Source organism: Camelus ferus, chromosome 23 (genome assembly GCF_009834535.1).
Source record: "Camelus ferus isolate YT-003-E chromosome 23, BCGSAC_Cfer_1.0, whole genome shotgun sequence".
NCBI classification, from domain to species: Eukaryota; Metazoa; Chordata; class Mammalia; order Artiodactyla; family Camelidae; genus Camelus; species Camelus ferus.
This window is the reverse complement of record NC_045718.1, coordinates 22,480,565-22,503,315: the sequence shown is the minus strand read 5'-3', so window position 1 is coordinate 22,503,315 and position 22,751 is coordinate 22,480,565. Positions and strand designations below refer to the sequence as shown.

The 22,751-nt window shown below is 46.0% G+C and overlaps 1 protein-coding gene across 6 annotated transcripts in view; it reads right to left on the bottom strand.

Annotated features, from left to right (window-relative positions):
* Positions 1 to 22,751, bottom strand: part of PROX1 (prospero homeobox 1) — a 52,671-nt gene that overhangs the window by 7,899 nt on the left and 22,021 nt on the right. For all 6 annotated transcript variants that reach the window (XM_014560006.2, XM_014560011.2, XM_014560010.2 and 3 more), the window contains exon 4: positions 21,344 to 21,538. In XM_014560006.2, coding sequence (XP_014415492.1) covers positions 21,344 to 21,538 — 195 coding nt within the window. The remainder of the gene's footprint in view (positions 1 to 21,343; positions 21,539 to 22,751) is intronic.

Genomic DNA, 22,751 nt, shown 5'->3' with positions numbered 1-22,751 from the left:
AGACGTCATCTGTGTTTTCTACTGAACTTTGATGATTTTCTCCCAATTCTCCTGCACATACAGGAGTATTTGCAGGATGCGAAGGGCCTGGAGGAGCAACGAGCCCTCCCACTCACCTGATTGTGAATGAAAAGTCATTAGGCAGCCTTTTTAGAGTACCCTCCCCTCTTCCCCAAAGATAATCCTCCACATTTTATCAAATGGGCACCACTGAGAGAGGGTGTCTGGCTGGAGAACAGTTAGGCAGTGCAACTCCCCACTCTAACTATTTGGTTTGGGAGCTGTTAGCCAAATGCTACAGAAACATAACCAGAGGCATTTATTAAAATAAACATTTCAGGAAGTGTAGTTTTCCTGGCCATTAGCAACAGATCCATGATGAAGACCTCTGTTCCTTGAACCCTTGGGGATGCGCTGTGGCACGACGTGGCAGAGCTGTAGGGAAGGGAAAACCAGGGACGGCAGGGAAGACCAGAAGCCCCACCCCCTACAAGGACCCCAGGGGAGATGTGGGGAGCCAGGGGCCGAGGGTAAGACAGTCAGAGGAGGGAGATGCAGCTAGAGCAGCATCAGCACCACGGGAGGGAAGGAAGCGCAGCTCTAGGGTTTGCCTGAGGACAAATCAAGGTAATGTCTTTGTGGGGTGTGTGCAGCTTCCACCTGGTCATTCACCAGGTGGGTTAATGGTTTTTAGTGGGGTTTTATCCTGTTCTAAACATTCATTTCTTTTGTTAGTAATCTTGGGCTGTCTGTATGCTTATCTTTTTGTTATTTAACTTTTCACCTCCTTATATTGAGTTGTAATGAATTTATCATATGATGTCTTCAGATTAAAAAGTCCTGGTTTCTAGTCTGTGGACCCCTCATAATGCTTAACAGAGTTCTTTTGCACCGTCTCTGATAAACAGCTCATAAAGAGACCCCGCCTTCTGCTTTACTGCACATCTTTTCTAGAGTCACACTTGTCTTCTCCCTAAATACTTTTTAAAAAGGAATTTTAAAATAATGATTAAAAAAACAGAATTTAAAGAGCTGAACTAGATCTCAGAACTCATTTTATGGATGGAAAAATGATGAGATGATGAGAGTCTATAAGATGAAGAGACTCAAGTCCAATAACCTGTTCAGGTGTCTTTTCATTAAATCACGCTACCTCCTTTTTAATGTATTTTCAGTAATTCCTAATGTATATGAGGCATCAAAGCCTTGACAAGCTGTGGACCCGGGATTGAGAAAAAACCACAGAAGAGCTAGTTGCTTCAAAATAAGTGAGAATGACACCAAAGATTCCCAGGAGGAGACCCCAGTGAGCGGTTTACGTTTGGGAAGGGATGAATTCTTTGCGAACAAATGAAATGCTTTTTGCTAATTCAGTGCTTATTTTGTGGCAATACTCAGGCAATGGATTGGGCTAAATGAAAGAAAGTTCTAATGAGATCCTCTAGCACTAGAGCAATTAATCTTTTTTTGGTGGCTCCAGAGAGGTAAATTGATGGGTAACAACTGATCTTCTGAGAGAGTGCCAGGGAATTCCACCCTCAGGTAGAAATATCACCCATGGAAAAGAGACCCTTACCTCTCTGCTAGAAAAGTTTCCCCAACTCCATTTAAGGGAGTAAGTGAGGGGGGGGCCTTTCTGATTTTCGGGGGTGCTGTCTTCGACTTCAGGCTTATGAGAATGGTGCTGCCTGTATTTTTCTGTACTTCTCCACAACTAATGGATTTCCAATCACTAATAAACATCTGCAGAAAATCCCTTAGTGACAAGTAATCCCTTATCTGGGTTTCTTTTAATAGAACCCAACAATCTGCAGAATGAACCCTAGAGTATCTCCTCAGCATCAGGTGGCAACAGTCAATCAAGTCCCTGGAATGCAAGACAATGCCGGCCGCTGGGAGGGGGAGGGAGGGCTGTGCCTTTGGACATGCCACAGGGGAAAAACAAAAGGCTCCCAAAGTCTCTGGCTGCAACTCTGCAGCTATTGTGGGAGCTGCGGTGCTGAGTGTTCTTCAGGAGAGGAGAGTGGAAACTTCGCTTTGATAAAAGGCCTCCCAATATAGGAACCTTACCCCAGATGGTCTCGCGTCTCCTTGCCTTGATATTTGGAGGAGGGGATAATTGCGAGGAGGTACTTGAATGCACTCATACATTTGAAGGGGGCTGGCCCGCAGCAGCCACCCATATCATCACCATTGTTTGTGCTTGAGTCTCAGAGCAAAGGAGGGCCTTGTGGGCTTAGACAAAATGGGGGAAATGGGAGGGCGTTTTCAAGCCTGCTGAGTCCGTGGCTGGGTTGCACCGAAGCACACACACATACACACACACACACGCATGCACGCACGCTCGCACACACCGTGGGTTGGGTGGGTGGTTGTTTGGCTGTTCTTTTTTTTTTTTTTTTAATCAGTATGAGTGGCAAAGACACATTTTCCCCCCGTCTTCCTCCTCCTCTTCCCAGTTGCTTTACCTTCAAGGATGATTTGTTTTATTAAACTGACTGTCCCTAGCCTCTGCAGTACATAATAAAAGCCTGACATAGCAGGCTGCCTGCCTTCTGTGTCCTGCAGACACTCATCATAAGTGTCAGGACATACCAAGGTTAGCGGTCACTGGAAGTGTGCTCGCTGGCCCAAACCTTGCCAAACGCTCTTGGCAGCTGAATGAATGTCACAGAGAATAGAAGGGGAATTACAAAGGTTAAAAAGAAGACAGCCTCTCCTATTTTCTGGAGACAGAGAAGCTGATTTTTCACACCTCTGAAACATCCACCAGCCTCCTGCGGGAGACCTAAACCTTGCCCCTCGCACAGCTCCCCGTGGATACCTTTCCATCCTCCATCCCCTTTAAAAATTGGTCCAGTGGCCTAGTTTCATCAGGGACATGATCTTTGCTGAAATGGACAGAAAACAAACCAGGTTGAGACCTCTCTCACCAGCCCCTCCCCAACAACCAAAGGCTCGAATGGCTTATCAAGCTTATCAATCAATAAATTGCAATCCTATCAAGGGAGCTCATCTTTCCAGTCCATCTCTTAAACTATTTTTTTTTTCAAACTTCAGTGAGGAAATGGAAAAGAAAAGGTACGTATGGGCAGAAATGACTAACTGATGGACAAGTGCAATCCTGCCTAATATTTTGGTGAATTACTTTCTGTGTGGGTTTTCTTTCTTCTTTCTCCTCCACTTCTTAAAGAAAAAAAATACTATAAAAGGGCAATAAAATGCTGACTGTAAGAAGACAATGTCAAGGAGAAAAGGGTAACGGTATTTTGGATACTCTTCACTGCTCGCCTTGGAGAGAGAGTTATTCTTGTCACAAACCCTTTTGTCTGCATCTGCTGACTGCCTGCCTGTAGCCAGCAGCATACTTTAACTGTTTTGTCACCTCCTAACATCACATGCATCAGCTGTTGGGCTTTTGTTACGGGTATTGTAGAACTAATCCGCTGTGGCTGCTCTACTGTGCAGTAAATAAAACAGAAACGGGCTTCTCAGACAATTCTGCATGAATATTTCAGATGGCTTTTACAACTCCGATTCACAAAATCAAATAAATAAATAACTCCCCCAGCCTTCCCCCCCACCCCAGCCTCTACCCACACACAGAAACAAAACCCCTCAAACTAGACCCAGATGCCTTCAAGTCAACTGCATTGAAGGCACTGACTTGAGCCTTCAAGCAATTGTTTGAGTGAAGTTGAAAGAATGGAGCTCTCTAAACTTCAGCACCGTGGTATTATTCATTACTAGAGTTAAACACAGCTGATTCTGAAAACTGGGTAGGGGCTTTGAAATTCTCAAGAGCTACGTTGCTCCTTGGACTGTCTGAAAAATAAATAAATAAAATATAATGCCATCAAAAATATATTGTTAGAGTTGCCTTGTCAAATGGCTTTTATTGTTTCCATCTGCATTTTCTTCCCTTCCACTTATCTGAAAGGGGTCAAAGGAAGAGGCTCGTGCATCTAATTTGCCCTAAGAGCCTGTCCAAAATGTTTAACCTGTAGAGGCGCACAAAAGGAAAATGAAACTTTGGGCTGGGTTTTTCAAAGCTGAATTTACATCACGAGGTCTCTTCCGGTATAAACAATGTACTGATCATATAGAGCAAGGCATTTTGCTCCATGACCTCCAAGTGTCTTTGGAGAATTAAAAAGGGAAAGGGCGTCTCTACGTGCGTGCGTGCATGTGCACATACAGGCACGCGTGCACACGCACACGAAAATCCTAGGAAATGAGACGGAGTTGAAGTACTTTCCCGAGCATCCATTCACCCTCGTGTGCACATGATTCCTCTAAACAAACTCTCCCATCCCTGCTGTTTGTTAAGTAAATATTGATCAAGGAGAGACATATCTCCTGACGGCAGGGGCACAAGCTGGGGACTTAGACGGCAGACAGAGTGGACTTAAATGGATAAACTCACATGCTTTGGTGACTCCTCATAGAGATTATCAGCCGAAAAGGCAAGAACAGACACCCAATTGCTGTTCCTCTCCACTGTCTCACTCTCACCGAATTCTCCTGCCAGAGGCAGAAGCGCGGACCCACGGGGCTATGAAAGGTGGTGACAAGATGTCGTTCCTGGGGGTCTCCTCCGCAGGCACGCAGGCATTTATCCTGGGTGAATGGCGGGAAGGGAAGGGGCGAAAGGGTGCCGGATGCTACCCAGCGTGAATCGTGGGATTGGGCTCCGGTGCCCTCTCATTATGGAGAAGAATCAGATGGGAAAACAAGCACGGATGTGCTTTGGAAAGCATAAAACTGTAGGGAAGGCGGTGGTTTGAACCTTAAGGAAGAGCCCAGTTCCTGGGAGCTGTTTCACTGTGATAAATACATGTAGGCGAAGCAGGGTTTTGAGAAATGTTTTGAGGAGGTTCACGTGCGTGATTTTATTGGCTGAGTCAACACATTGAGAAAAGTTGCCTTGTGTTTCCTAAGTTTGACTTTGGTCATTTCATGATTGTGACCTGAATCCTGTCAGGGGCTGAACGGCCACAGATGCTACCCCGGGAAGGCTAGTTTGAAAATCACCTCTAGAGACTAGGTTTGGTGTATTAGGCACTGAGCGCCACGGTCAAAGAGCAAGGTGTTTCAGTTAAGAGTTCCCACCAAATGGCTATGTGGCGTTTAAATTTTAATAGGATGCTCACACCTCTGTTTGGAAGGACTGGAGTTATCCAGAGAACACTGGCTACAAAATCGTTTGCAGATGCCTGCCGGGCCACACTGAATGAGGCCAAGGACAATTCTGCAGCCACAACTGGGCTCTGGACTGAAGTCTCTTTGACTCTGATGCTCCAGGTGACATTCAGCTTTCAGGGACCTTACAGGATTAGATTAGTGTGGTGCCCACGCAGTTTTAGGCTTAAGAGTGGGCTCACCTCCTACTTATGTGTTTTGCTACTTAACTATGTGAAGACTAAATGCTTATAGGAAGTGGCTAGAGTTCAAGGCTGTCCTTAAAACAAAACAACAACAACAAAAAAACCCAGTTACCCGCCCCACCCCCATGTTTCCTTAGTCTAAGCAAAGGAACACATGGCAATAACAGTCTGTATCATTTTTTTTTATAAACCTTCAAAAGAACAATGTTCTGTTGAGCAAAATTCAGTAGCATTCTGTAAACATTAATTTAAGGAAATCAATAGACTCAGTGAGCTAAAGCCATATTGCAAGATAAACTGGCCAGAGTGCCACTTTGTCAAATAGATTTTCGTTTTCTCGGCCTGATAAAGACAGTTTCAAAACGGGGCAAACGTGTTGCAACCAAGGTTTGAAAAGTATGTGGCCTTCAAACAGTCTGCTTGTTCCTCCTACAAAGCTGGATAAACATACTTTAAAAATGATAAGATGGTTGAGAATTGATTTGGCTTTCAAATTTTACATATAGTAGATCTCTTGGTTGTCTCACAGGGAAAGAATTACTGTGAGACAAAATACTGTGCGCACGTTCACTATAGAAAATAAAGGTACTCGAGAGAAGGGGTTAAACTGCCTTGAGAAAAAGAGCTCTGGGGGCAGTGTCGGTTGATGCTTGACTTTAAAAAAAGAGAGGAAGAAAGAAATCTTTATTCATGCTGACCTGATGGGCAACAGGCCTTCTTGCCAAAATCCAAAAGCCAAACTCTCTAGTGGGTTTGGGATCAGAGGTTCCAGCTGGTGGAAGCTGCTCCCAGTCTGTGCGCACCATGCAATGTCATGTTCATGGGCTGTGGGTGGGGGTGGGGTGGGGGCACCAACCCAGGGAGTGCTGGGGAAGGACCCTAAGTGAGATCCATGTGACAGCCTCAAGGATGCTCTCAGCCAGGCTGAAAACTTCCGGGGTAATTAGGAAAAGTGGCAAAAGGGAAGTATGTCTCCCGTCTCCTGTCGCCACGGCAGGGACCTCCACTGCAGTAATCACCACCAAGTTAAACTGCCTGACACCCCCCATGCCACACCAGCCCTTATAAGTGCCAGCAAAGTGGCCACCAGATAGGACAACGGGGGAAAAGTCCCACTGGAGGACATGTAGTAAGAAGAACGAACAGCCACATGGACCCTGCAAGGAGGGAGGATAGGATCTACCTTGGAAGCACAGCGGAGCGCCATGAAAATGGATCACAGGAAGGGGCCTCTGGTCAGCCCACCTGGGCAGTGAGGCTCTGGCTGTCACCTCTCACATGGACTTCCCTCAGCAGCACGAAGGAAGGGCCAAGGCCTGCCTTGCGAGTGTCTTTGCTTCCTCGCCCTAATTTAACTCTTTATCTTTTAAGAGTAGTTATTCGGATAGCTCATGTCTTTGTCAAAACTCATGAAACTGCCCACTGAAAGATCTGTGCATTTTACTGTATGTGAATTACACTTCAATGTTTAAAAAAAGACCTTGACATTGTCCAAAAGAAAAAAAAAAAAGAGTAGTTATTTGGAAAACACAGAATTCACAATAGAATTTCTACACCTTAAAGATGTTGACAACACACACATTGATAAAAACACTGCAAGGCTGTCAACAATGTGCTAGAATGGAACATTTTGAGTGTGACTTTAGGTGATAAAAAAAGAATGTCTTGACATCTACTCTACCTGTTAATAATCTGCATATACATTTTAAACTATGTGGACATTCCATTGGCGACTCTGTTTACAGATATCAAGATAAATAAAACCATCCCTCCCAGAGCCTCAGGAAAGGAAGTAATAGTTTGCTGGGAACAGAAGGACAAACGTCTTCACGATTAACTCTGTGAGACTGTCAGAATTATTTTGTGGGGCTGAAACTTGGTTCACCAAATAAGCTTAAAGTGGCCAGTTGATTTGCTCATGCTTGGAGGTTCTGGTATTGGATGCATTAGGAAATCTAATTATAGTTGTGTTATTTGTTGTAATGAAGTAAATTTGCCTTCTCTCCCCAACTCTGCGTATGTTTCAAAGAGTGACTCAGTGAGCAACAAACAAAATAAAACAAAAACAAAGTTAGAGAAAAAGCATCAAATACGAAAACCTAATCTTTTCTCCTATCCCTCCACCCCCAAGATGCTATGAAGCTGCTCTTCCACCTGAAAAACAACAGCAGGCTCTCTGCTGGAATTACACATCTGGTAGGCCGTTACGGTAAGAGCTGGACAAGACTATTGCCTCAAGGAATCGTAGAACCTCAGAAGTAGAAGGGCTCTCAGAGCTCACGCTCTACCAAAGAAAAAGAGTCTCAGCCAGGGGATGGCAAACTTTTTCTGTAAAGGGCTAGATAGTAAGTACGTAGGGTCTGCAGGCCACGTTGGGCCTTTGTTGCATATTCTTCTTCTTTTTCACAACTCTTTAAAAATATTAAAGACCATTCTTAGCAAGGGTCATAAAAAACAGACCCAGTGCCAGATCTGGCCTGTAAGCTACAGAGTGCCAGCCCCTGCTCTCAGCAAAACTTAAGAGCTAACCACTTTTCTGAAGGCCTGATGCTCTCTCATTCTTCACTAATCCTGCATCCCTCACTGGGTCAGCACACTAGTTATTCTTGCAAGAGGAGTTGGGATCGACCTCCCCGAATTCACCCCGCACCGTCATGCCACTCAGATGCGAGTGAGGCTGCCCAAGTCTACGGGAATAGACAATGACCCACATCTTGGCATCTTGGGAGGACGCCACTCTTGCCCTGCTTAGACTGAGAGCTCTTCCTCAAGAGCTTTCCTGCCAGCAAATATTCAAATGAACTCACTGAAGGAATCTATCCCTCCTTCATGACACAGGTAATGAATCAGCTCCGATGGGAAAAGACGTAGCACACCAGTCACTGTGCGGCGTTAACGAACTTCCCTTCAAGTCAGCCCCATGAATTATGTGCCGTCCGTGTCCGAGTTCCAGACGGGCTGATAGTGCCTGAAGCTTCACTTCTGCTACAATCACTGGGTGAGGCGGTAAAGCAGACAGGGCCAAGCTTGGTGACATTCTCGGATGGGAGATTATTCAAGAACAACATGGCATCAACTCTCCAATATTGCGCGAAGGGAAGCTGGGGCACAGATAATCCACAGTTACTCCTGTTTCGTTCGAGAATGCATTACGTGATTGTTGTCTGCAGGAGATTTACCTTCATAATGAAGCTTCGCCTAGGCTAACATTAAAACTGGCCTGCGTGCCCTTTATTTGTGTTGACAGAGCAATGTCAGTGAGAAGCCTAGAGAGAAGCAGCTAGGAAGTGGGGTTCGGGCAAGACAGTGAGAAGAGGATTGCTCACAGTAAGCACCACAAAAGGGACTGGGAGATACGGATGATAATCAAGCAGAGCTTCAGAGAACACCAGGTCACGGCAGACACGGCCTGCTCTGCTGACAGTTGCCCATGCCTCCCCAGTACCTGGGTTGTTTCGGGAAAGGACTGGGATTCAAGGCAGAAAAGCCAGAGAAATTCTGTTTTGTATTTCTAGGGAGTCCTATGGGTTTCTCCCCCACAATTACCCTTTGCAAAACTAAGCATGAGCCATATCTCCAAAGCAACCTAAGGGTTTGTGAAGGGCTTTGAAATTCCTTTTTCAAGGAAGGTAAATAGCTTGGAAAGGCAGAGAAACAGATTCCAGAATGGCCCGGGGGGCCTTTGGAGGCCTTCTAGAACCTTACCAACACACGAAGGGTCTTGCGGTAACGTCTGGGGTGGGAAGACCTGGGATGCTCTGCAGACCTGGGCCTGGCCCTGCTGAAAGGCCATTTCAGGACTCTGCATACAGAGTATTTTGTACATCTTCAGCTCCCTTAAGATGACAAATCTTTGAAAAATACCCGCTATGTTAAAGGAAACGCAGTGGCCTTGAAACCATAGCCTTTCATCTTCTTCCACCTACTTCTGCTTCTGATCATCCCTCTGCCTTCACCCTGACTCAACCCCCCACATTTGTTCTCAGTGAATAGATTACCTTCTATTAAAAGTCATTTTTCGTACCAGATTTCATTTTAAAATGTCAAGGTAGACTTAAAAAAGAAAAAAAAAAAAAAAAAAACCACAAGTTGCGTAAAATTACCATAAGAAAGATGAAAAATACACACCTGAATGACTTGTGTGGGGATGTGCTACCTACCACAAACTCATAAGCACAAAATCCCAGTGGAAAAAGATTTTCAAGATGCAGATGACTATCACTTGGGGAATGCTTAATTAAAGGAGAGGATGATGCTGGTTTTGCAAAAATTACCAGCCAAACCTAGTAATGAAGGTAGTTATACAATCCAAAAGCCATGAGTTCTGTCCTGAAGGAGGGGAGACGTATGTTATACGGAAGTCAATACATACGACACATGCTGACTGTCTGGGTTGAATGTGTGTGGGGACAGGTATACAGACTCCCTGTGGGTTTGCTCAGGTCCACACCATCTCCGAGAAAACCCACAGGCGTGAGAGCTTCATGGATGAATGTGCTCATTGTTTGGCTGCCCTGGCCAACACAACAAAGTGCGCAGCAAACATAATGACAATAAATTGTCTATGAATTTGAAAAATTCGTCTCTCTAATCCCAGCAAGGGAGTTGCCACATCTCCAAGGGCACTGCTGAAATATCTGCAAAGAGGGCCTGGGGAGAACACTGAAATGGGCACCCAGGAGACTTCTCCAGAGATAATTAAGCCACGGCAGAGCCACAAGGGTGGAAGTGGCTCCATGTGGCCACCACCTGTATTCCCAGGGGCTCCTTCATTACTGCTTAAAGCTCTGCATCACGCACAGGACTTCTGCAGAGAGTGCAGACAGTCTTCTAGAACCACAGATGTCTCAGAGCTAGGACAGAGCTCTGTCTTTAACCTTACCACTTTGCTGGGGGGCAAAGCAGAGCCCAGGGAGGCAGGTGATGCCCGAGGCAGACCCTCCAACCCACCCTGGCATCTCACTGCTGCCTTTCTCTGGAACCTGTGACTCCAGAAGCCCAGAGCTGCTCCAGGCTGCTGTCACCTGCATAGGCACACTTGAGGTGCGAGGAATCACTTTCTCTTTTCAAAACCAGTTTTGCATCAACTCTTTGTCCCAGTTCTGATGAGAACTCCCAGTGTGTCCTTCTGTTTGTTTTTGTTTTTTGTTTTTTCCTATTTAGGGTCAGCAGGAAATGATGCGGTGGTTGGGCGACAGACAGCGGGGACAAGGTAACTTTTATTCGGCTCTACAAATGAGTACAAGCAAATGCTTATATAGCACTGTCTTTGTGCTAATAATATTCATGTACGCTCATTGGATTCTCAAGACAACTCTATGAGGTAGGGGCTGTCACTTCCCCCATTTTACATATGAGGACACTGAGGCAGGCACAGAGAGGGTAAGACACTTGCTAAGGTTTCACTGCTGGAAAGTGGCACGATCCCAGGGGCTCTCAAGTTCTACACTTTTATTAGTCCAGGACCACCGACATTGGAAAGACTCTCCCCAAAGAATCCTCTTTTAAGATTTCAATCCTCTATATAAAATAACACCTACCTACTTCTAAGTGAGCATTTTGCTTCCTGCTTGAGAAAAATATAGAGACCAGAGTTTTCTTGCCTTAGTCAGCATTTTTATAGACTCAGACTAAGGCTGTGTCTTCATGATGGTTACCACTCCAGTGCTTTACCTACAAAAACACTAAAAACATGTGCACGGCAGAGTGGATCTGTGCGCTTTTTATTTGGTTGGATGTGCTCCCTAGACACAATCGGATTTGCCAGGATACTTGCTAAGAGTCTCATAAATTGGTCTCACAGGATCATTTTAACCAGTAAGTGCTACCGAGATGCTACTCAAGAAATCCAACTTGTGAGGACAAACTTCCAGGGCAATCAGAAAAGTCCCACTGGAGACGTATGAGGCAGAATCACCAAAACCGTGGTGTGGGCTGCCCCTTTGTCCTGTGATTGTGACTGTCCCTCAGGAAAATACGGTCCTGCCGGAAGCGCATTACGGAAGGGCAGCTAAAATGATCAGGGGCAGCCCACTTACTGTATGAGATTAGACTTTTAAAAAGGATTAGAGCTCCTTAATCTGGAGAGATGAAGATTAAGAGGGAGCAATGATCAAAGTCTATGAAATCAGAAAGGAAATGGAGAATATGGCCACAGTCCTGCTGATAAATCCCAGGACATTCTAACCAGGGCTATCCCTCTGGAGTTCCAGGGAAATCACCTTAACAGCCATAAAAAGAAGATACTATTTTCACAGCAGGCAATACATTGAGAGAATTATTATCTTGAGGAGCGGTGTACTCTGAGAATGGAGTTAGATTTGACAAAGGTTTAAATAAACCCAGGGGTGATAAAAAACCGTAATGATAATGGGAGATTAGGAATGTTATGGGGACATCCTGCGTCTTTTGAAAATGATTCAGTCAATGACAGGTACCTGCCTCTCTTGACATGCTCCCTGCCCAGGGCTCGGGGCCTACTGATCAGGCCAAACTCTTCACTTCGTCAGCTGGCTTGTTCCTAAAATTCGGGACAGGACTCAGTGATGGGGAAGCTCAGAAGCCTAGTACAAAATGGCAACTCATTCCTGGAAGGGGGTTTCCTTTCATCCTTACCAGGGTCTTTGTCCTAGGATTCTAGATTAGAATTCCGGACAACGATCTGGTCATGATTCCCATAAAAATATGAACTTACTCCTTTTGGTAGACCTTAAAACTAAAAATCTATGTTTTGTTTGATCATAGAGACATTTGAAACATCTTACGTTGCTGTAGCTGGGGGATAAATTGGTTAAACTCTCTATTGGAGAAGCTGCTCATAATATGCTAACCCAGAACAATTAATTCACATTTAAGGGGAAATTAAACATACCAATTACGTAGTACCCATCACAGCCCAAGATATTAAGCTCTAAAATTTACTGCGGTTGACATAGAAATCAGCACACCTTAACAAAAGCTGTGGCTCTGTCAAATATATAGAATAAAACTTGAGAGAAATGTTTTAGCTCTGTTTCCAAAACAGCCAAGCATTAGTCACTTTCAATATCTCATAATAGGTCATTGTTGGGGGCTGGGGGGGGGTGGTATGACAGCAGAAGGAGGGGGCAGGGGATTTTGGTAGGGGGCAGAGTGGAGACGAAGATTCCATCCAGAGAAAAGCAACCTTCAGATGACTATAACGTGCTCGGCCAGGCACGCAGAATATTTTCTGTACTCACATTTTAGACTGCTTTCTGAAAACTGGTAAAGTGTGGCAATGTGCAGAAGGCAACAAAAAAGCCAAGGAGAGGGCAGGGGCGGGGAGAGGTGGGGCTGGAGGGGAAAGGCATAAATCTAAAGGCAATATCTAATAACTCCTCATCATAACCCTAACAACCATCAAAAACTGGGGGTCATCCCTGGATATCTTTTCAAATTTCAAGTTTGAAAACGTTCGTCATCCCGTTGGGGAGCGACTCAGTCACGCTCCCTGCAGGGAAGGGAAAAGGAGGAAGGTGGTAAGGGGTGGGGACGGGGTAAGTAAAAAGGCACCTTGCTTCTCACTGTGCGCTCTCCAGGGCTTTGGGCAAGGATACTGGGACATCTGGAGTTCAGAAGTCGAGGGAAATGGGGAAGAACCAGGAAGATGAATCCTCGATCATCAGCCACACAAAAGAACGGAGCAGAAAGAAGCCTGGATTTGGGCACTCGCGTCTGGCAAGGAGGCCGCCAGCAGGGCTAATGAAGCATTTGCGGTGTGGGACGATTGCCAGCGCAACAAAGAAGATGTGCTTGGGTTCTGCAGATGTGCCAGGGCCCCCAGAGCAAAATAATGACATAATCACCATCAGTGTCACAGACCAGACTGTACACAAGGTGACAGGGGAGGGGGGGCCGTAATACACACACAGGGAGGCCTCGCCGGGGCCCACGGCGGCTGCCGCCCTCAGGCCTGGGACGCAGGCACAACTCCCTGCCTGCCTCTCTCGAGCCGAAACTCACATCCTAAAGTGAGGCTCGTTCCCACCATTGGTGCCTGCTTTTCATCCAATCCCAGATGAGGCAACAGAAATCCGAAAAGCCTCTGAGAGATGCGGACTGGGCTGGAAAAGACTGAAAAAACAGAAGGAAGGGGAGAGATGGAAGGAGCGGGTTTTGAGTCAAATTCCCCCTGCCTTCTGCTAAGTTCTGTCCTCCAACTTCCGTGAACCTGATCCCAGATGGACAAACTGAGGTCTGAATATTAGCATGGCTGTCCGTGTTTCCTGCTGCAAAGAAAACGTAAGAGATACTCTGGGGAGCCCGGTGGGGGAAGCACACACGAGCAGGGAGTGGTCCACCTCCGAGTGAGGACGAAAGCCGTGCGAAGGCCAGAGGAAGCCGCCCCCGTCCGTCTGAACGAGGTCCCTCAGCTGGCCCCTTGTCACCTGCCGTGGCCCCTGCCCCGTAAGGTGGGTGTGTTAGTACAGCTGTCTGGCTTTTAAGTGACTTTTGTCAGTTGGAAAGTGAAAGTCTGTTTGAGGAGCTGAAAGAACAATAGCCCAGAGGCCGGAAGAAGGGCCTGCCACACAAAGGACTTAGGCTCCACTAGTGTCCCTTTTCATTGCTTCTAATGAAAGATTCATAAGAATAACTTTAATTTTTTATGACCCCCTCCTTTTTGGTATGACTGTATTAGTTGTGTCAACTTCCAGATACAGGTTCTCTTTAAATACCAAAGGGTCTGTTGTGAAAGTGTCTTCAAAGAGCAGCAGGGGACAGAATTGCCTCTGGCTGTCCTGTAGGCCCCGTTCTCCAGGAGACACTACTCTGAGGGACACAGAGATGTTCTCTAAGCCTGGAGGTCGCCGTGAACACCCCAGCAAAGTGATCTGAAACCTTCCTAATGTGCTAGTTCAACTGCTCCTTGGATTCCATTTGTTGTCTTGGCTTCACTCTATTTAACAGGGACAGTACTATAATAACCATTCATCGCTCTCTTCTCCCTTTACTTTTCAAATCGCTGTCTGACAGTGCATCTTTATTTTGTGTCTCAGCCAGAAGGGCGGAGGGTGAAGGGGGAGGGTGGGGAACAGATTGTATTTGTTTTATGTCACGTTACCAAATAGCCCTGAAGATTGGCTTGAGGCAATTAGTGAAGGTGAAACAATCTTTTAAAACTGGGATAAGCTACTTTCAAGAACCAAAGTCCTGTGCTTCACCAAAAAGAATGTCTGCAGAAATCCTTGCAAATGTCCATGGAGGTAGTTAAGGGAAATGAGTGAATCATCCTTCCATGGTCTGCCCTAGGGCTGAAAAAGAACCCAAGGGTTAAAGGGAACTAAAATCCCGGGGTGGGGGTGGAGTGGGGTGAGGAAATGAGGAAATTTGATTTAAAATGTCATCTGCCACGTGAAAAGGGAACACCAACTTTTGAACGCGCTTTGGGTCCGAGAAATGAGTTTGTTTAATCTGGGCGAAATAAACAGGCTGGCTTTCAAAAGGTCGATGGAACTTCTGCAGACATTCCGTCCAGGAGGGGCCGCACACCGTGACCCCACCCCAGCTGACCGCTCCAGCCACCACCAGCGGCTCTCAGCGGAGGATTGCTCCCTTTCTCCTATTGATAACCTTTTGTGGGACGAAGAGAAAGAGGCGAGGCGAGGAGGACGGAGTGTCAGACAATGGCCATCACTCCACACTCTGTCTCTGAACTTTCCTCCTCTCTGAAGGACAATTAATTACCAAGGCCTTAGGGGTAGGTCGAAGCAAGGGACAACCCACTGCCGTCCCAGCACTGCGGCTGCCACCTCTGTGTTTGCTAAATGGCTTCGCCTGTTGGGGTACAGCCACCAAGAGAGCCAATAGATCATGGAGGGGGGGAGGTGAGGGAGGAAAGCGAAAGATTTTTTTTTGTGTGTGCGCCTGCCCTTGTATAATTCTATTCTCACTGTGAACTCATCCATACACAAAACACAAGGACAATTTTTTTTTTTTTTTTTAAAGAGAGAAAAGCCACAGGGTAGGTTGCAGCAGAAACGGCCTCTCAGTGGTGTGTTAAAAAGGATGGTCTTTTCACCAAATCATTTCACAGAGGCAAAACAGACAAACACAAAGAGTTGAGACTTTTTCTCCGACATTAAATGGAGTAACTGATAAGGTCAGACATATGATACCTAAAGACATGAATCTGTGAACTCTTGAAGTCAAAGGGCCTCTCTGTGCCGAGGAACAATCTTTCAAAGGAAATAGATCATAGAACTCCACTGAATCCGCTTTAAACTTTATGAAGCAGGAGGAGAAAAAGCTCTAAGTAGGGAAGCTTGACAGAAGAGCCTTGAACTATTTTCTGAAGGAAAGATGAGACCCTCCCTAGGCTGCCACAAAACATCTTTTTTTTTCTAAAGGCTCCTCTGAACTTTGATATGTGCCAAGACACTGCCATTGAAAGCTGTATAATTATGTGCTATAGCCACTGTAGAAAATGCTTTGTTCACCCCGACAAAGGACAATAAGCAAAGTAAAGCGACATTACGCTGTATCTTTTCCTTTAAGAATGTGGAGAAAGGTCATGGAATGCTGTAACTAATAAAGCTGTGGAGTAAGGAGGTTTTAAAGTTGATCTGACTGTGCTTGAATGTAACCCAATGACAAAAAAGACACAGGGAGCTAAAAATGCAATGACATTACCAAATAGATGATAAATCAATCGGCCCGCTTCATTATACCGATCAACACCTTGAATCCCAAAAGGACAGCGGGGCAAAAATGAAGCTTCAGGCACGCGATTTTACCTCTGCCCTCCCCCCTCCCCCCGCCCCCGCAACCCCCTGTTCAGTCTTTACTGCTCCCTCCTTCAAATTCTAGGCAATCATTCTGTAGAAGGAATATGTTCCCAGACAGCCATGTGCGTACATATATTGAGAGAACATTCATTTAGTCTCTTAAAAGATCAATTTGGCTTGTCAATGGTGGGACTGGCAGGGAAGGAAATGGTAAAGGTTTCTTTTCCTCCTCGCCACCCACCAAGAGTGTGCCGTGCGATCATTTAAACGGTGCAGCGGCTCTGAGGCCAAAAGACTGCAACAGCCGTAAAAGGGTTTCACTCGTGCGCCAGTTTTCCAAATGATCACTCATATTTAAGTATCTATTTGGAGCAGAGGGAAGCGCTTCCTAAATCCACCTGTCCTCATTTTTCTGTAAAGAGATGACAAAGCGAATGAAAGACGTCCAAATGTGTTACATCTTCTTAAATGTGTGTTGTAGTCGAACGCGGGAGTGGGTTGGGAATGGGGTGGGCATGGTGGAGAGAACAGATTCAGTCCGAGTACGGGAGTGTCATGTGTTTGGGTGGGTGAGGGGGTTGGAAGTGAGGACTGCTGCCTTTTCATTTTCTAAGAGGAAAGCGAGGAAACACAGAAAGAGACCCGCAGAGGTCCCCTTCCTGCCGGTCATGTGGCACCTAGGAAAAAGCCAAACCACAGGTTCCACGATGGAGCTTCTGCCCCGTGAGTTATTAGTATCTTAGGGAATGGCACTTACAAGTCCGCTAGTCAATGAATCAAGTTCTCCTTTCTATCTGTTTCTCAGCCTTCCATCCAAAGCCCTGGGTCTTAATTGAGGGCAAAGGAAGTCAGTCACTCTTTCTGGGCATTTGGACCTGGCCCACAGTGAACTGGCCAGCCACGGACGGCCTGTGCAGGACGCCTGGCTGACCACAGTGGGGGAAGACCTAGCTTGTGGAACTGGAGAGTGAGAAGGAGCGCTCAGTGCGGCCTTGCAAACGGACAGCGAGCATTGCTTTCTTTCCTGCCACAGCAGAGAGGGAAACAAAAAAACAACAATCCAATGCATAGGCCCCTCCACTCAGAAGGATCAGCCTGGGTGAAGGTGTTGACCACACCCTCTTCTCAGCCTACACGGAGACCATCCCAGACCCCCAACCTCAGGGCCGTTCTGCCTTTCTCAGTAGCCCCATATACAGTGGTCAGCCTGCTGCAGTCAAACCAGAGTGGATGTCTTCCCAGTCCTTAAGCAGTGAATTTAACCTTGATGACTTAAATGGATTGCTTGCCTTAGTTGAGTTCTTTCCAAAAACACGCAAACCTGCCTTGCAAACTGACAGCGGAATTGGAGATTGACATTACCTTCTTTCCTGGCCACAGCTGTGAGGGCAACATGGAAGTCAAAAAATCCAACTCCTGTGCCCCTAAAGTCAGAGGTATCAGTGTGATTTAAAGACTGGGAAGGAATCCCAAGCCTTTCCCTCCCCATAAAAACCAATTCTGGAAGCTCTTCCAAGAGAATTGAGAACGAGGCATGGAAGTATATACCATAACACCTGGAAAGACAAATTGATTGTTGCCAACCTCACTAAATGTGAGACGCGGGAGTGAAAGATACAGCCTGTCACTGAACACGCACACCTTCGCAGGCTCCCGTTGGGAGCGAGATGCCCGACCCCGGCCCCGTAGCCAACTTTCTTCCCTTGAGCACAAGCTGAAAGCGTGGTTCATACCCCCGCCCCCTTCAGCGCCTTCTTCCACCTCCTCTGGGTCTTCTCAAGCTCTCACCACCCCAAGTCTGAGTGCCGTGCCAAGAATCTTGGCGAGTGTGTAAACTGATACAAAAGGCAGAGCAAACTCTCCTGTCACGGAGAAGGTCCTGACTCCTGCAGGCCAGGAAACGCGGGGTCCAGGAGAGGAGAGTCAGGCCACTCCCTCTGCACTAGTGATAAACCTTCCCCATCTGCTTTCTTTTCCTGTAGGCCAGAGGTCAGCAGCCACTCTAGCCTGGAGAGCCATCAGCAGCCGGGGCTGGAGGGGGAGGGTGCTAAGCAGTGACAGAGGTGCCACCAGCAAGCTATGACAGAGAGAGATGAAGCAGAAGGCTGGAAAAAAAAGACATGGGCAGGAGGAGAGAAGGAAGGAAGGAAGAAGTGGCAGCGAAGGAGAGAAAGCATTTATTTGCCTCACTCACCCTCACACCCTGCTCTCCTCTCTGACTCCACCTTCCCAGCCCCACCCATTTAGAACTACTTTAAAACCAGCATAAAGTTTTAGACAAACTGAAGTTCTTCTTGCACTAATCTTCACATCATTATCAGTGCTCCCATTAAATAAGTTAATATTGGTAGAACTCTTAGAAGAGTGCCCAGAACATAATAAACAGTCATTTTATTGCTGCTACAAACCACTGTTGAAGTGATGGAGAAATTTTAAAATGCAGTCAAGAAGACAGTTTCCTTCTGTGGCCTGCTAATACTCAGTTGGGTTAAGATATTCCTCTGACTTGACTGGCTCTTTGAGCATCAGGTAGACACAACTTCAGAGTCACTCTACCAGGACCCTCCTCTGTTGAAAAATTTCCAAAGAAACAAGGTGTACGGTTCTCTATTTTGCTATCTTCTTCTCTTGCTTGGATTAGACTACAGATTCATTTGACTTGATCTTGCAGAGGAGAAACTTAGAGGCAAAAGTCAAGCAGTGCACACAGTATCAGTGGAGGTATCCGCTCGAGGTGCTGGGTCTGCTTCTGGCTGGCAGCCACGGCCCACAGTGGGACAGCGACAATGATAAGACCAGTGGCTTTTTAAGCATCTCACTTAAGCACTGACCTCCATGCACAAAGGCACAGAAAAGAAGGATTGTCTTATCTGAAGCTTTTGTTAGTAAAGGCCCCAAACTGAGAAGCTAAATGAAAAGTTATTTCATGATGTCAGGACCCTGTGGGGCAGTGGGTGCACGTCTGTGTGTACACAGGTGCGTGTGAGCATCAGAGTGGAGGGGGCAGGGCAGAGTCCATGCTCCTGCTTCGTTCTTACTGCATTTCCAGAACAAGCCTAGTTTTTACTAAAGGAGGAATAAGGCCCAGAATAGTCCAATAACTTGTCTGAAGTCACATGAGAAGTGACAAAATTGCTCCCTGGGCCCCATACTCTTTGCGCTGAAGCGGTCTTAAAATAGACAGTGCAGATAAAGGAGAGGTGGCCTGGCTGGAAGCAGATATGGCTCACAGAGAGAGGAATATCAGATGTTAATCATATTAAAGGAGGGTTTAGATGATGCTAAATGGAGCAGTTTGTCAGGTACCTCTTGATGCCAGCCATCCCCTGTTCATTTTGGCCCTCGCATTGAGTAGGGGATTAAAATCAACCAGGTAAGGTCTTAAACCACCCTACAAAATCCTAATGGGCACTGTGAGGATTTGTTCTCTTGAGTAGGTTACTCAGCAAAAGTGCAGAAACCATCCCATGCACCTTGGGCAGTTCTTCTACGAAGCTTGGCGCCTGCTGCCAAATGAACACTGAGCATTGTGAAGTGTGACCAGGTCCCCAGCACACTGCTGAATTCTCTCAGCTGAAAGTTGACAGCAATAGACTCATCAGAAAGGGGGAGGGGGAGAAATGAAGCCTCTTAATCAGATTTCTTTAAAATGTTTAGCCATAGTCATACTCTTCAGCTTTAGAAGAAATCCACCAGTGTTCTGTCAATACAGTAAACCTCTGCTCTGTGACAACAGAGACTTTAAAAGACTGAAACAGTAAGTGCAAGAAGGAGCCTCACTTTTAATGTGTTCAGCCAAAGAAAAACTTTGCTTAGAACCCATTTGGCCAGAAAAATATATTGGTCTTGGATAGCAAAGAGAAATTGGTGGCTGGCTGTGCAACCATTCAACGCTTGAAATGGTTTTCAAGGAAAAACCATGACTTCCCTGCTGCTAAGCTTTCACATTCAGGTCTTTATAAGTCACCCAGACTGATCTGCACTGCTAATACCACTGGGAGAAGGGCCCCCAGTGAAAAAGACAAGGAGAGAGGGCAGCAGGGTCAGGTCGTTATTGACAAGCTGCCCCTCTCTCCTTCGACGTTGAGAACTTCCTGGGCGTTCTGGGGTAACTATCTATGTAAGGAAAGCAAGGATATTAACATAAGGTCCCTGTACAAGCAGATATGGGAGAAAACATTTCTACCCACAAGATAATACAAGAAAAGGACCAACTCTGTCAAGCCACAGCCTGTCTACTCTCATCATCAGGGGGTTCAGCCTGCAGAACCCTGGTCACAGTCTCACCTCTAACCGTTGTTGTCTCAGCCGGCAGGGCTCAGCAAAATGCCTTTGTGGGTACTGGGAGATTCGCTAGTGCTGTCTCATGGGGTGCCATCATGCTGCGATGAAAAATGCTTGCTAAGGCACCACATCAGCCAGCAAAGAAATGCCTTACTCACAGCCACACATCTCTCCACGCTGCACAGACACTGCTTTCTGGGGATCGTCTACACTGCTTCGTGTGTATCTAGAACACGCCTGTCGTAGACACACCAGAGTGTGTAAGGCTGTATGAACGAAGGGCAGCATGCTGGCGAAGCTGCACGTATGCAAAATGAACATACGAGGCTCTCCTCCACAAAGGGCAAAAACAGAAACGAACAAAAAAAAAGGCGTCGAGAACACTTATAATACATACTTAAGTAGATTTCCCATACCGTTTCTGCTGTAAAGGAAATGAACGCTGATTAATGTTAGAAACCGCAGAATCACTCCTCCATCAATATTTCTAGACTTTTAAGGAAAGCAACTTTTGCAGCTATCATTGAACACAGCATATGTCAGCTCAGTCCACGTGCCAGAACCTAAATATGAAAAAGGCCCATTAGGGGAGGGACCTCTTCTCTGGAAAGGGAATCACTCTGTGTGTGTTCCTCGCTGCCATTTTCCTTGGAGTCTCCAGTTCCCTCTACTGTGGCCATGTGGGTCTTCCACACAAAGCAGCAGAGCCGGGGAACAGGAGAGGAAACACAAGTGGGTCAGCTCCTAGGACTCTGTCTGGACCCCATGGGGGCTCCTCATTGCCGCCCTACCTCTTGCCCTATTTGGGGGAACGCTTCTGTGAGACACCAAGGCAAAAAACAGATCTGGGGGCATTTGTAAAGAAAGTTAATTTTTTTTTTTTTTTAACAAGAGAGGAGATGACCAAAAATAAAGATGAGTTCCTACCTCAAAGTCATTTGCTTTGTTGTAGTGCATGTTCAGAGCCCTGTACAGCTCACAGTCTCTGGTTATAGACAGCTCCTCGGTACTGGTGACCCCATCGTTGATGGCTTGACGCGCGTACTTCTCCATCTGAATGTAGTAAAACTCGCGGAAGTTGCTAAACCACTTGATGAGCTGAGAGGTAATGCATCTGTTGAACTGTTAAAATTTAAATGTTGAAAAAGAGTAAGAACGTTGCCATTTTCTTCATTCATTCTTTAAGCATTTGAAGCATCTTTAAAACTCCCCTCCCTGCCTTCCATGGAAAGGTATGTTTTTAATTCCACCAAAATGGTGACAAGAGAGGCAACAGCAATGATACACTTCTGGGATATTATTATAAAGCTTGCCAACAATGGAGGCTGCATCCCAACCCTCCACCTTTCAAATGGAAACTCACATTCTAAATCTGATTTTCCTGAAGCTGAATGTCTTCTTTGAAACATTGTTCTTCATCTTTCAGTAGAACAAATTGCATTTGTATACTTCTTATGGAAATTCGTTCAAGCCATAGAACCCTGGGAAGTTGTTACATTCGAGTGCCAGAGATGGTGAGTCACGTGACTTCACCACTAGCATGAATTTTTTTTTTAAGAGAATTTGTGTCACCACATGACAACCTCATACAATGCTGGAAAATGGCTTCTACACAAAAGGGGAAGAATCTGGCATTTGCTTATTTTTTGGTAATGGGGCATCTTCATGGCCATTGGCTATCATTCCACTTAATGTCTGCACAGGGTGCTCATGTTAGATGCCGTCTGGTCAGACCTCCATACCTGCTCATACACTTCCTACCACCAGCATTGGAGAGGACCCATGGCCCCTTCCATTGCAGTCTATGCAGTTTGGGAGGCGTGGTTAAGACACGGTCCACAGACGGCATAGACAGAATCTTTATTACATTTTTTAAATGCCAGATTACCACAACACAACATGATTAGGCTTTAAACTTTGTTTACCAAGGTTTCCCGATGACCTTTCACATGGTGATGTCTTCCTGGATTCACTGCAAATGATACCAAGCTTATTGATAGTCCTCTGCTCGTGTAAAGGACAGATGCATCTCAACTTGCCAAGTCAAAACCAATAAATCCATAGCTTTCTATCAGGCAGGCTGACAGACAACCCCCTGCCTTTTGTCATCATAGGCATTCCCTTCCCTGGGTCCCCAGAAAAAGATGTACATTCATCAAAAATCAACAAAGACCACTTATCAAACATTGGCCATGAGAACACCCAGACTCCAACAAGATGACAGCTAAAGTGTGCACTGGGGCTGTAACTACTGCACAGAAAGTTGTTTCTCTACCAGCAAAGATAATAAATGAATGAAAATTTATGGCCGAGAATGGAAGGGACAAGGAAACAG